The sequence below is a fragment of the Raphanus sativus genome, unplaced genomic scaffold (genome assembly GCF_000801105.2).
Source record: "Raphanus sativus cultivar WK10039 unplaced genomic scaffold, ASM80110v3 Scaffold2411, whole genome shotgun sequence".
NCBI lineage: Eukaryota > Viridiplantae > Streptophyta > Magnoliopsida > Brassicales > Brassicaceae > Raphanus > Raphanus sativus.
The window spans coordinates 2538-15693 of record NW_026617719.1 but is presented as its reverse complement, the minus strand read 5'-3'; the positions used below and the strand labels follow the sequence as shown (position 1 = coordinate 15693).

The 13156-nt window shown below is 38.1% G+C and overlaps 2 protein-coding genes and 1 pseudogene across 9 annotated transcripts; 1 reads left to right on the top strand and 2 right to left on the bottom strand.

The window, feature by feature from the left end:
• The first annotated feature begins 632 nt into the window (after positions 1–632).
• Positions 633–3374, top strand: LOC130505599 (COBRA-like protein 8). The gene is made up of 2 exons (XM_057000198.1): positions 633–1310; positions 1861–3374. Exons 1-2 carry the CDS (start codon positions 698–700, stop codon positions 3282–3284), a joined length of 2037 nt encoding a protein of 678 aa, XP_056856178.1. The 5' UTR covers positions 633–697; the 3' UTR covers positions 3285–3374.
• LOC108812876 (two-component response regulator ARR1-like) lies at positions 3364–7232 on the bottom strand (annotated as a pseudogene).
• Positions 7233–9896: 2664 nt separating this feature from the next.
• Positions 9897–11905, bottom strand: LOC130505598 (uncharacterized). 8 transcript variants are annotated; one of them, XM_057000196.1, is made up of 7 exons: positions 11679–11891; positions 11416–11596; positions 11070–11203; positions 10809–10987; positions 10657–10739; positions 10507–10559; positions 9897–10379 (listed from the first exon to the last, which is right to left on the bottom strand). In XM_057000196.1, the coding sequence occupies exons 1-5, from the start codon at positions 11874–11876 to the stop codon at positions 10706–10708; spliced, it is 726 nt and encodes a 241-aa protein (XP_056856176.1). In that variant the 5' UTR covers positions 11877–11891; the 3' UTR covers positions 9897–10379; positions 10507–10559; positions 10657–10705. The 8 variants fall into 8 exon arrangements, 2 of the variants coding, with proteins under 2 accessions (XP_056856176.1, XP_056856177.1); XM_057000197.1 differs by having other exon boundaries at positions 10829–10987; XR_008941743.1 differs by having other exon boundaries at positions 10657–10987; positions 11416–11678; positions 11752–11905.
• Positions 11906–13156: the final 1251 nt, after the last annotated feature.

The following is a 13156-nucleotide window of genomic DNA, read 5'->3' as shown; positions in this document are numbered from 1 at the left end:
TTTTAAAGTAAAAACGGTGAAAAGTTAAAATAAGTTACACAAGTTTAATGTATAAACAGCTGTCAATGGCCGTCAAAAAAAGCAGCTGTCAATAAAAACTTTAGTAGATTTAGGAAGACAGCTTTTTTTGAATGAAATCAGTAAATTACTGAAAATTAGAAAACACGTTTTCCATTTTTTGAATTTTCACTAATTCAGAAGGAAAGTGAGTATAAAAATCTTCACAGGAAATCATATACTATTTTTGTGAGACTTTTGACATTGATCAAGTAGGTAGTAGAAATATTTTTCATAATAAATGCCAAAAAGTTATTTTCCACAAATATTGTGAATAGATATCTGAACTAAGTTTCTACACATCGATTTGAATCGACGCGGAAATAAATGTTCCATTTGTAATTTTAATAAGAATACCATCATCCTCTTACATAATTTCTTTTTGTAACCTTTTGTTTACTGCAACAAGAAACACGAAACTTTTGAATAATTCTAAAAAAAGGGACCACCAAGAAAGCAATCAAACAAACACCAAATGTGAACGCGGACATAAATTTTAATTACAGCGTCTACTATAAACCTGTTCTCTTCTCTAACGCGGTCTCTTCATCATCGCTTCAAATAAGAATCTTAATTTAATTACATAAAAATCCAAAAAGACAAAGATCTTTTTCTGAGTAGAGAGAGAAGTACGATTCTCATGGGTTCAACTCAAAAACTCATCTCATGGATCCTACTGCTGTCTCTCTTCACAACGATTCAACTAACGTCGTCTCAGCCCCAGCCCAAAACTCCACCACAACCACCACCGATCTCCCCCGACGCAAACAAAACTGCACCACCAGGTCCACCACCACCACCACCGATCTCCCCCGACGCAATCCTCTGCAACGGCATCTTCCTCTCGTACACTTACACAACCGGAGTCCAGATCAAACCGAACGACACAAAGAGCCGCCAGGCGTACCGGTTCGAGTCCCTGATCACGGTCCTAAACAACGGCAGAGACGAGCTCAAGTCGTGGCTCGTCTTCGTCGGGTTCGCTCACAAGGAGATCCTCGTCTCCGCCTCCAACGCGATCCTCGCCGACGGGTCTACCCTCCCCGTCAGCGTCGAGAACGGTACGACCTTCGCGGGGTTTCCCGCCGCGGATTTGAAGTCGGCGATTATGACGGCGGGTGACATCACGCAGATGGAGGCACGTGTGGAGCTCGTGGGTACTCAGTTTGGTGTTGCCCCGCCTGGTGTTCCGCTTCCTAAGAACATCACTCTTCTTAACGATGGTTGGTCATGTCCCAAAGCCAATAAACTAGGTACTTACAAAAAAAAAACATTAATCAAATCTTGAAATAATGTTATGTAAATGAAAATTGATTTTGTTTTACATTTTTAAGTTTGATTATTCAATATGTTTGATAAGAAAAAAAAAACACTAATCAAATCTTGAAATAATGTTCTGTAAATGAGAACTGATTTTGTTTTACATTTTTGAGTTTGATTAATTCAATATGTTTGGTAAGAGAATTTTTGCTTTGTGTGATCTTGTCTTTGCTAATCTCACTAAGAAATCACTAGAAAGTGTAAAAGAATATTCAAGAAACGTTCAGTTCTATTTTATTATTTTAAATCATTCGTTGAAAAAGTCTATTGCTTTTGTAGATTTCTTGTCACATGTTTGAATTAGTATTCAATAGCATATCAAATTAGACCTTTTAGGCTGCTTCGTAGAATGTTTCTGTCTTTCTAAAAAACTTGTATATGAATCTTGTTTGTGTTGTGGGCTTGAGTCTTTCTTAGACTCCTGTAAAGTATGTTTTTACTTTTACTGACAATTTATAATCAATTCCCTCTGATTCTATTCAGGTGACAATGTTCTGGAAGTATGTTGCATGCCTAGTACTAAAAACAAAACAGCCCCCACTCTTACAAATTTTCTCCCAAAGCGAAAAGGAGACTTAACCATCATGTACGATATAACCAGACCATATCCAACAAGCTACTGGGCGCAGGTCACCATAGAGAATCACAACCCACTCGGTCGTCTCGACAACTGGGAACTAAGTTTCCAATGGATGAAAAACGAGTTCATCTTCCAAACCAAAGGAGCTTACCCCAGCGTAGTAGATTCATCTGCTTGCATAAACGGCCCGCAGGGAAAATACTACACTGGAGTCGACTTCTCCAACGTCCTAAGCTGTGCGAAATCGCCGAACATCATAGACCTCCCTCTGACCAAGTACAACGACTCAAACCTCGGACTTAAACCCTACTGCTGCAGAAACGGAACCATCTTGTCTCCTTCCACGGATCCGGACAAGTCCAAGTCTGTTTTTCAGATGGAGGTTTACAAAATGCCTCCTGATGTCAACATGTCTGCCATCACTCCGCCTCAGAGCTGGCGCATCAAAGGGAACAACCTCAACCCTGAGTACAAATGTGGACCTCCCGTTAGAGTCAAGTCCAGCGAGCTCCCTGATTCGAGCGGTTTGCCTTGGAACCGGACCGCATACGCCAGCTGGCAAGTGGTTTGCAACATCTCTCAACCGGCTCAGCCTAGCTGCTGCGTGTCTTTCTCTTCTTACCTCAACGACTCCATCGTCCCTTGTAAAACCTGCGCTTGCGGAGGCTGTTCCGGCCAGATAGTCGATGGTAGAACGTGCAGCACTACTTCCCCAGCGCTTCTCCTACCTCCACAAGCTCTTCTCATCCCATTTGAGAACCGAACCGAGTTCGCTAAAATTTGGGCAGGGTTGAAACACAGGAGCGTTCCAACGCCGTTGCCATGTGGAGACAACTGTGGGGTCAGCATAAACTGGCACCTTGCCACTGACTATCGTCGCGGATGGTCCGCTAGGATCACGATCTTTAACTGGGGAGGAACCAACTTCGCTGACTGGTCCGCCGCCGTCGAGCTGAAGAATGCTGCGCCGGATTACGAGAAGGCTTACTCCTTCAACGGAACGTTGGTTGCTGTCAACGGAAAGAACACTACTATCTTGATGGAAGGGCTTCCTGGTCTGAACTATCTCGTTGCTGAGGTGGATGGGAAGAACCCGAGTAAGGACTATCGGGTGCCCGGTAAGCAGCAGTCTGTTATCTCTTTCACCAAGAAACTGAATACTAAGATCAAAGTTGGGGCTGGAGATGGGTATCCGACCAAAGTGTTCTTCAACGGTCAGGAATGTTCGCTTCCTTCTATGCTACCTTCGAGCAGTGGTCGCACAGGACGTGGTGTCTACTACACCTTTCTTCTCTTGGTGTTAGCTCTCTTGATTCTTTGGGTTTAGAAAGAGTATATGATGTTAGAAAACTACTAGTGGTGGTGGGTGCTTTTGTGCAGCGTGAGATTTATTTAATACAAACTACTACTTATAATTCTCTTAGGAGAGTAACATATTAACTCCTAACATTACAAAAAGTTTAATACAAACAATTTCTGTTATAATCTGCATTTAAAATCTCACGCAGATTATGTAACATTGAAAAAAATTTCACCAAAATGGTTATACTGTTATTAGCAAATGGTAGTATAATGATAACATTACAAATCAATCTCCTATAGTCCCTTCGGTTTGTTCCAATCAAACCGGGATATCATCGATCGTATATGCGTCAAAGTCGAACTCGGTATCAACAGGTGCAATTCCTTCCTGTATCAACACAAGATATGTGTTACAAACTTCTGTCGTTTAAGTCAACGTTTCAATTACAACTTCTTGTTATAGAGAAACATTATAAAACTGTATCCAAAAGTTGACTTGTTATCAACTTATCCTTACAAGTGTATGTACTCATTGATCATTATATTCAGGTTAATTGATGGTAGTTTGCGTAATCATGAAAGAAAGCGTCAGAAACTGTTATATATATATATATATATATATATCAATTTGAAACGCAAACTCTATTGCTAAAAGTTGTGATTGTGCGTTCAGAATATCAAACCTGATGACGTGACACCAGTGGCTGGTTACGGCCATGGTCATTGGTTCTTGACATGGAAGAAGTAGTAGTAGAGTAAGCTTCTGAACTCGAGAACGCTATTGATTCTGCGTCAAGGGAGATTCCGATAGTCTGCAGATCCCAATCGTTATGTCTATTGGAGTACATGTCGTAGCTAGGGGTGGTGAAACCTGGTCCCGAGCTGTTAACCTCTTCTTGGTAAGAAGAAGAAGAAGAATGTGGTTTCCGAACAGATAATAAACCTGGTGAACTCGCTAAGGGGAAGCTGTTGAAGGCTAAGGAGCTTGACGAGTGGTTGGTGTTGTTGGACCAATTTTAATTGGCAAAGGAGTGAAGAGAAATGGGCCAATGGGTTTGTCTAAGTTAAAGCCCTAATGGCACGATTAAATGAGGAAGAAGGGAACTTGCCCCACATCGACAAGAAGAAGCAAAGCTGAGATGTATATATTTGGACATGTGATACCAGTGTTCAAACGATTCAGGGTGAGAGGAAGTCCCCACACGCGCGCGCGTCCGTCCGACCGTCTTTCCCGGCTCGGCATGGGCGTTGGGGGTTTTGAGTCTTGGTGGAGGGCCTCCGGCCTAATAAGATTTTTTTTGGACCAAGTTTTGGTTAAAAAATTATTGGGCCAAACCAAAATTTTTTGTGTTTTATTTTTCGTTTGAAAAACGAATATACTTAAAAAAATTCGAACAAAATCTTATCCAGATTTTTGCCCAACGATCTCTCCCCCTCTCCGCACGTCGAGCAACTTCCCGAGTCTCACGCCTCGTGCGCACGTGCCTTCTTTTGCGGAACCAACTGAGCTCTCGTTTCCCTTTATAAACAGAGCGAATGTCTTCCTCATTTCTTAACTTTTTCACTTCGAGATCACAGCAAAATTCCCTTAGCGTAAGTCATTAGTTTCGAAAGTGTTTCGTAGCATTTATAGTTCGATAGGGCATTCACGAGTGAAGCGTGAATCGTCGCCATGGTTTTATCCTTGGACTCTATATTCGTACAGTTCCATCTCACTACGGAGTGAATATAAAGAGTTAAGGAAAGAGATATCATATCTCGACTCCATCATCGTTTGTGAAAACGTTTACCGTTCCGGTTTTATTTCGTATATTCAATCGTTTCTTTCCTTAACATCCCACATTTATAATATCGTTTATTTGATTCGGTTTTCCGGCTTCTACAGGTGTAACTCGTAGATAACACTCTGCTGCTCCTTCCTGAGAAACCACTTCTCTCGGACATGCGGTTTGGTAACATTGTCTGCCTGGTGGATGATTGTGGCTGCTGGCCAGCTTGAGTCATCAGCAGCATTCCACTATGTCCGGCTCAAACATCGGCAATCTGTTGTTGAATGCTCATTCCATTACCCACTGGAAGCTGTTGTCATAAACCTGTCGGGACACCGTGAAGCAAGTTCATCTGCGGCGGTTGTGTTTGTTGATGTATTCTTGTTTTCGAGTTGTCAAAGCTGAAGATGCTTCTCTCTTCGTCAGGCAATCCTGACCGGGATAAACCAGCGGCTTGGAGCTGTGCAAGGCTCTGATCAGGAAGCTGACCTCCTGTTACTGCTAACGCTTGAAGATCAAACCCATTCAACGACGAAAGAGGACCAAAGCCGGTCATAAACGAGTTGTTTAAGTTGCCTTGGTGCTGCGATACTACTACTCCCCCAAGCCGTCTTAGATAGATCCTGTATTTCTGGAGGTGACTGGCTACGTTCTCTCGCATTAGTCCAGGAACATTCATCAGCTCCAAGATTTTCTTAGGAACCGCCTCTACAGCACATATAAAGAATCTATTAGACACACTCAAAACGTTATTATTTTCAACAAAATGCAAATGTAAAGAAGCTTTTTTTTTCAAGTCTTACTTTCGACACCGAGCTGATTAACAGCAGCAACAAACTGCTGATGCAACTCAACAGACCAAACAACACGCCGTTTCTTCAAATCTAGGAAGAGGGAGATAGGGAGTTGAAGAAGAAGACATGGCTTGGCTTTGTCTCACCTTTAGAGCTTCCTTTCTCTGACAATCCCCTCTACTAACCTCGATCAAAGGACACATGGATTCAACTCAAACAAGTTTCTGAACACATAGGTAGTCTTCTCTGATCCCTTTCTCCCCTCATCTCTTTTCTCTGAATCTCTTATTAATTTCAATTTCAAAAGGTTTCGATGCCAACACATGTCATCTAGTCTATCTCATTGACATTGCCTTTGTAACTCATACATTTTGACAAAGTGTAGCGAATAATGGGGTCACATGTAATTTACATATCCCTCGTTTTCACAATGTATGATCATCCTTGAGATTTAGAATAATGGGGTCGCAGGAGACACTCCTACCCCTCTGCCTCTCAAGAAGTCATATCAAATAAGAAAAAAGAATCTTAATTTTAACGCGGTCTCTTCATCATCTCTTCAAATAAGAAAAAAGAATCTTAATTTTAATTACATAAAAGTCCAAAAAGACAAAGATCTTTCTGAGTAGAGAGAGAAAGTACGATTCTCATGGGTTCAACTCAAAAACTCATCTCATGGATCCTACTCCTGTCTCTCTTCACAACGATTCAACTAGCGTCGTCTCAGCCCAAAACTCCACCATCATCACCACCACCACCGATCTCCCCCGACGCGATCCTATGCAACGGCATCTTCCTCTCGTACACTTACACAACCGGAGTCCAGATCAAACCGAACGACACAAAGAGCCGCCAGCCGTACCGGTTCGAGTCCCTGATCACGGTCCTAGTAGTAGTAGAGTAAGCTTCTGAACTCGAGAACGCTACTGATTCTGCGTCAAGGGAGATTCCGATAGTCTGCAGATCCCAATCGTTATGTATGTTGGAGAACACGTCGTAGCTAGGGGTGGTGAAACATGGTTCTGAGCTGTTAACCTCTTCTTGGTAAGAAGTAGAAGAAGAATGTGGTTTCCGAACAGATAATAAACCTGGTGCACTCGCTAAGGGGAAGATGTTCACAGGGAGTTCTTGTTGGAAGCTGTTGAAGCCCAAGGAGCTTGATGAGTGGTTGGTGTAACTTGTAGGTAACACTCTGCTGCTCCTTCCTGAGAAACCACCACTTCTTTTGGACATGCGGTTTGGTAACACTGTCTGCCTGGTGGATGATTGTGGCTGCTGGCCAGCTTGAGTCGTCATCAACATTCCACTATGTCCGGCTCGAACAGCGGCAATCTGTTGCTGAATGCTCATTCCATTACCCACAGGAAGCTGTTGTCGTAAACCCGTCGGGACACCGTGAAGCAAGTTCATCTGCGGCGGTTGTGTTTGTTGATGTAATCTTAAAGAAAAGTTTCTATTTTTAGCAGAACAGAGTAAGTCAACCACCGAAACTCGATAACCATAAGTATCCCTCAAAATAACATAAAGCTTTGGACCACAATCAGACCAAACACAGAAACACACATCATTACAAAAAAAAACCCAATTAAAAAAAAAAAGATCATTTGTGTTTGTTAATTCGAACCTTCGTAGAGACAACACAGGTCATCTAGTATATCTCATTGACATTGCATTTGTAACTCATACATTTTGACAAAGTGTAGCGAATAATGGGGTCACATGTAATTTACATATCCCTCGTTTCCACAATGTATGATCATCCTTGAGATTTAGAATAATGGGGTCGCAGGAGACACTCCTACCCCTCTGCCTCTCAAGAAGTCATATCAATCTTTTGTAACTTAAAACTTACATCTTTGAGATACTGAAGAGAGAGAAGGAAGGGAACCAAAAGCACACAGACTTTTTACCTTCCAGACTTGCAAGAGGATTCCTATCCCTTGTATACCAATCCCCAAGACAAGCAAATCAAGTCAGTATTAGGTTGGAGGTCAGCTTTGGTTCCTTCAAACAATCTCAGCAAGTGCAAAATGAATCATAATACCAAATTAATTAATGTGACTCAATTCTATAGTAGCAGTTTATTTTTTTGTAGTTTATTTGATATTGTAACTATAATGTAGAAAAATGTAACTTTTAAATTAATAATGACATATTTATCGTATTAATGGACAACAAATCTTATTTGTGAGAAATATATTTTTACCTATGTATTATATATAAGTACTAGGATTGGCCCGCCCTACGGGCGGGATACTTATTTCATAATTTGAAATATGAATTATTATAGATATAATTAGTATTAATTATATTTTAAAACTTTCAGGTCCACACATCACATTTTAATTATTTTATTTCTGTAGTATTGTATTCATGTGATTAATAGAAACAAATCACAATTGTCTACTTTTGAGGTTTGCCCACTACAAAAGAGCAGACATATAATTATTATATTTTTATCATTGTTATAACATAAATATTTTATTATAACTCTAAAATTTTTGGTCACAAATATAACCTGCAAAAGTAAAAATGACTAAAATATTTCATTAAACAGACAAATATAGATTTATGCTTGGTTAACTAATTTAGATATAAAGTTTAGAGTCAAAGGGTTGGAGTTTAAAATTTTGTTAGTAGTTACAATTTTAAAAATTAAAAGTTAGAAAATTTAAAATATTTTTGATAACAGTTTCGAAAAGAATTTTCGAATTTCAAAATGAAATTTTTTAAAAGTTAAAAACAATAAAAATAAATTTCAGAAATTGATTTTATATTAAAAATTCGAGTTTGAAACACATAATTTAAAACAATAAAAATTATTTATTTATTTATTTATTTATCTGTTTATTTATAGTTATGTATCTAGAGTATAAAAGTTTTTTGCATATTTAATCAAATCTATTTTTGTTATTAACTTTTTAGAGGCTCTTTTTATGACCAAACTTAAAAGTTTATGCATTACAAAATAATAATGTTTACCACCATTTATTTAAAAATTTTGCATTAATTATAAACAATGTATACATTATTATTTTTTGTCAACAATATATACATTATTTAATTTTACAATTCACATCATTCTATTAAAAACTAACATCTGCTGGAAATTTTTGAAGTTTGTTTTAACATTTACAGGTTTTTGTTCATTTTTGGTCTGGACCAGTCTTGCATATGATTCTTTTGCATTTAGTGTAATTGCGAATTTAGTTGTAGAAATTGTGGGATATTTTTTATTTTATTTTTTGCTAGAATTTGGGAAATTGTGGGATATTGCATTGTTTTTATATATAAAGGTTGTGTGGGTTTACTGTATTAGTCCAAACATTACGACTATTAATCTTGAATGCCTAAGGTGCTGACTGGTTTTTCCGCTACCACCCGCAAACACAGCTTTTGCGGTTCATAGCGGTTGTTGGCGTTTCGAAACAATCATAGAAAACGCTACAAATCGCTTCAAACCGCTCCGAACCTCTTAAAATCAAAAGCTGGTTCCAGCTAGCGTTTGTGGTTGCGGGCGGTTGCGGGAGGGTAAATTTTTTTCTTTAAAAACAGAATAAATAAAAATAATACTAAAAATATCCAATAAAAATTTTCAATTGAAATAATAGAAATTGTAAAATGTATTCATATTATATTTCAATTTATATTATAAAAATTCAAAACTAAAATATTTTCTATAATTTTTAAAATTGAATAATATGATTTTATAAATATAAATTTTATATTTATCATATTTTTATGATTTTTAATATTTTTATAATTATATAAAATGTAAATATTGTTAAATTATTATTTAACAGATGTTGCGTTTGGTAGTTTACCAGTCATAAGAGTCCCGCAAACGCAACAATTTCTAACAGCTGTACCAGTCGTACAAATCTCTAGAAAACGCTTAAAACCGCAACCACCCGCACCCGCAAACTCCCGCAACCGCAACCGCAACCGCTGCGGTTACACCAGTCAGGCCCTAAGTTGTATGTCGATGTTGGTATTTGTTAAAAAAAAAATTATGTGTAGTAATAACATGTGCCATACCACATAGCATCTTATGTTGTATGGCTTACCATCAAGAACCTGACCACAAATTTCATTATTACACACAAAAAGCATGTTTTGAATGTAATTTTTAATGTAAGAAGTTCATTTCAAAGGTGGAGAAACAAAGGGATGTACGTTGAAAAACTTGATATCATAAGCAAAGATAAAGATCACTATCTATCCTATGTGGACGTCAGCTACAGATGGTAAGAAGTCATGTTCGAACCAGAACCTATCTTTCAAACGTTTTTAAGGCTCATGTCTCCGACACCAGCGATCTGCACTATCAAATCCCTGTCTCCTACTTGAGATGTGACCATACTGTACAACGCCCAAACCAATATTGCCATGAAAAACCAGATGTCATTGTACTGAGGGTATCTTACTTCCATTTAACATTTCAAAAGTGTTTGCTTCCGGTGTAAAAATATCACACCGTACGGAAGGATGGAAACTCATGTTCTTCTTCTTCATCAACTACAGAGGGATTAGCAGACTCTGGTGTACCTTGAGCACCTGTTTTTAACAAACAAAAAAGAAATTAGAACCAAAGACCATGGACCCGATTCAAGAAATCAATAAAACTGTTAAGACATGAATTCCTCATGAGACAGTAAAAGAATAGAAAGAAAGTGTAATGTACCAGCGATTTGTTTGGTGGTGTTCACCCACTGATCAACCAGCTCCTTCCACTCTCTGCATCAAAAAAAAATAGAAAACTCATTGCCATATTCTAAAAGAGTAAGAAAGTGTCAAACTTTATAAAAGAATCCCAAGAATCAATAACTCATACCCAATCAAAGTCTTTGCAAGTTGGCGAATCTTATCAGAGCCATGTTTCCTCAAACCATTAACAGCCTTTCCGATCTAAGTACTCTGCGAAAACAACCTTACAATCACTCACACACACTTCATACAAAAATTATCAAAAATGGCTGGGAGTACGTAGTTTGGAAGTAGAGAACTTCCGATTCTGGTGGTGGAGTACTGAGCTCTTTGATTAGCTCCTGAGTTCTCCTGAAGTAGAAATCGATATTCCGGTAATGACAGTGGAAGAAACTCTCAGGTCTAATACACGTTGCAGGAGTGTATCCGTCCTTGATATTTTGAATCCCTGCAACAAACTGCATAATAAGGCTTTTAGTACTATTACTCCAAAGTCTCCAATGGATATAGCCAAGAGAAGGAGAAAGACATATGATTCACCTCAAAGTAGTCGAGATTTGTGAGTGATGTCGTAGACTTCCAGCATATATAACTCGGCCTCCACTTTTCATCAACAAAAACTGCATTAGTAGTTGTTTCTGGGTTATCTCCAAGCCACTTTCTCCTATTTGCATCTATAAGCAAAGCAATAGCATACATTACACAAGCAGTCACTCATCTTTGCAATGCAAGAAGCTTCTTCATAACATAGCCTTGACTGACGTTATCCAGTTTTAGTCCTACATCGTTTTGTTCAGACAGTATTACTTCGAAACAAAACAATACTACAAATTTCAGAACATGAGTGAAGATCTGAAATAAAGATTCGAGCTTCAGAGGATCTAACCAGCAACTACTACCGAATCCCAATATGTTTCGCCTTCTCTCTCGATCTGTTTCTGATCCCAAGTTCCATTAACCAACTTCGCATACTGAAAAAAATATTTTCGTGATGGTTGGCAAATCAGTCTTGTCTCCTTCATTATCAGACGCGGAGCTTTCCGTTGAATATTTAGCGGGCACCTCCTCTACAGAATCCAAAGGAGGCTTCGAAATCTTCACGGTGGTTGCAGAAAAAGGACCAGAAGCGAGAAGCGGGTTTTGACATACCTGTTGTCGGAGGAAGCTCAAGTGACAGAGAGGAGTCAGCGAAAAGGATTGATGTTGGGAGTTGAAGTCTGACCTTTTTATTGGAGGATAAACACCGACGGAAAGAGGAATCCGTCCCTCTGAATGATTTAAGACGAATAAATCAAAAACCACCGTTACTGAACCGTCCCTCTGCCGATGGAAGAAAACGAAGAACATGAAGGCCCAACTCTAAGCCCAAACAATAGAAAGCACACTTTAGTGAAACAGTGAGTTGCTGACGTGTCCACGCAAGAAGGCTTGAGTTTCCACACTGGATCCTAGCTGTCATGCCCCAGGAGAAAGCAAACTCAATTATATATATAGATATAGATATAGATACATACCAATAACTATAATAAACAACCAATAGTTACAATGATTCAATAAATAATCTAGTTATCAAAATGGTTTATAATTGCAAATACTGTATGATCCAATTCTATAATAACAATTTGATTCTATAAGTAATAAGTTGTGAAATTTATATAACCTCAACTATATGAAACGATGAAATTTATATACCCTCAACTATATGAAAAGGCTCGATATATTTACATTAGCTCATGCATTATCTCATGAAATCTAATAAACATATCATTAGATATGTCGTGCTTTCGTCAGTTCTATCACTTGATAATGTTGATTGGGTTTGTTCGAATCAAAGAGTATGTATTTCTTAATAAACTTATTACTTAATCGTTTTATTTTTCTGAAGCATTTCGCTTATATATAAGTTCTGAAAGTTTCATACCTACATTCCAACCAAAAAACAAATATAATTGATAAATGACATAATTTTTAATTATGATTAAAATTGTCTCTGTCGGTATTATCTTTTATTTCTAAACTTTTCACAGATTCTGAAAGTCCAATACCTTTTTTTCCCCAAAGTAAAGATTGCTATCAGATCTTTCCTATTATATATACCCTAAAAATGTATGAAATATTTTGTAGATACTTTTCTTTTTGTGATTAGAAAAAAACTTTTATGTTTGGCAAAAAATCATAATGTCCCGTTAAGCAACCAAACCGGAACACAACAAATTCATATTCCATGTTACAAACTGTGAAATATAAATACCACAACATATGTAGTGTAGAAACATTAAAAACATCTAAAGAAATTTAGTCTGTCTCGAAAATATAGTAGACTAAACAAATGACCAATCTCTTGATAGTACTGATTTTTTTGGGCCTATGCATCAGCCTAAGCAATGGTTTAAATAAGCTAGATGGAAACGGAAACACGTTTCGCAACGAGTTGAAACACAACAAACTCCTCAAAGTTCATTGTGACAACGTTGAAGGGGAGCATCTTCTGAAAATCGGGGAAGAATATGAGTTTACTTTAGGTGATATATTTTTCCAATATTGTACAATGAGCCAAGGTCCTGATAATTTCAAACATCACCAAGAGATTGATGCACTTTACGATGGAATTTACCCTTCAGCGTGCT

Bases quoted from the DNA above. Each gene is read 5' to 3' on its own strand.
- LOC130505599 (XM_057000198.1), top strand. From the start codon at position 698: ATGGGTTCAACTCAAAAACTCATCTCATGGATCCTACTGCTGTCTCTC. The intron at 1,311-1,860 runs GTACTTACAAAA...GATTCTATTCAG, and splicing joins TCCCAAAGCCAATAAACTAG to GTGACAATGTTCTGGAAGTA.
- LOC130505598 (XM_057000196.1), bottom strand. From the start codon at position 11,876: ATGTTCTTCGTTTTCTTCCATCGGCAGAGGGACGGTTCAGTAACGGTG. The intron at 11,204-11,415 runs GTTAGATCCTCT...CTTTGCTTATAG, and splicing joins GGATTCGGTAGTAGTTGCTG to ATGCAAATAGGAGAAAGTGG. The intron at 10,740-10,808 runs GTACTCCCAGCC...TTGTTTTCGCAG, and splicing joins GTTCTCTACTTCCAAACTAC to AGTACTTAGATCGGAAAGGC.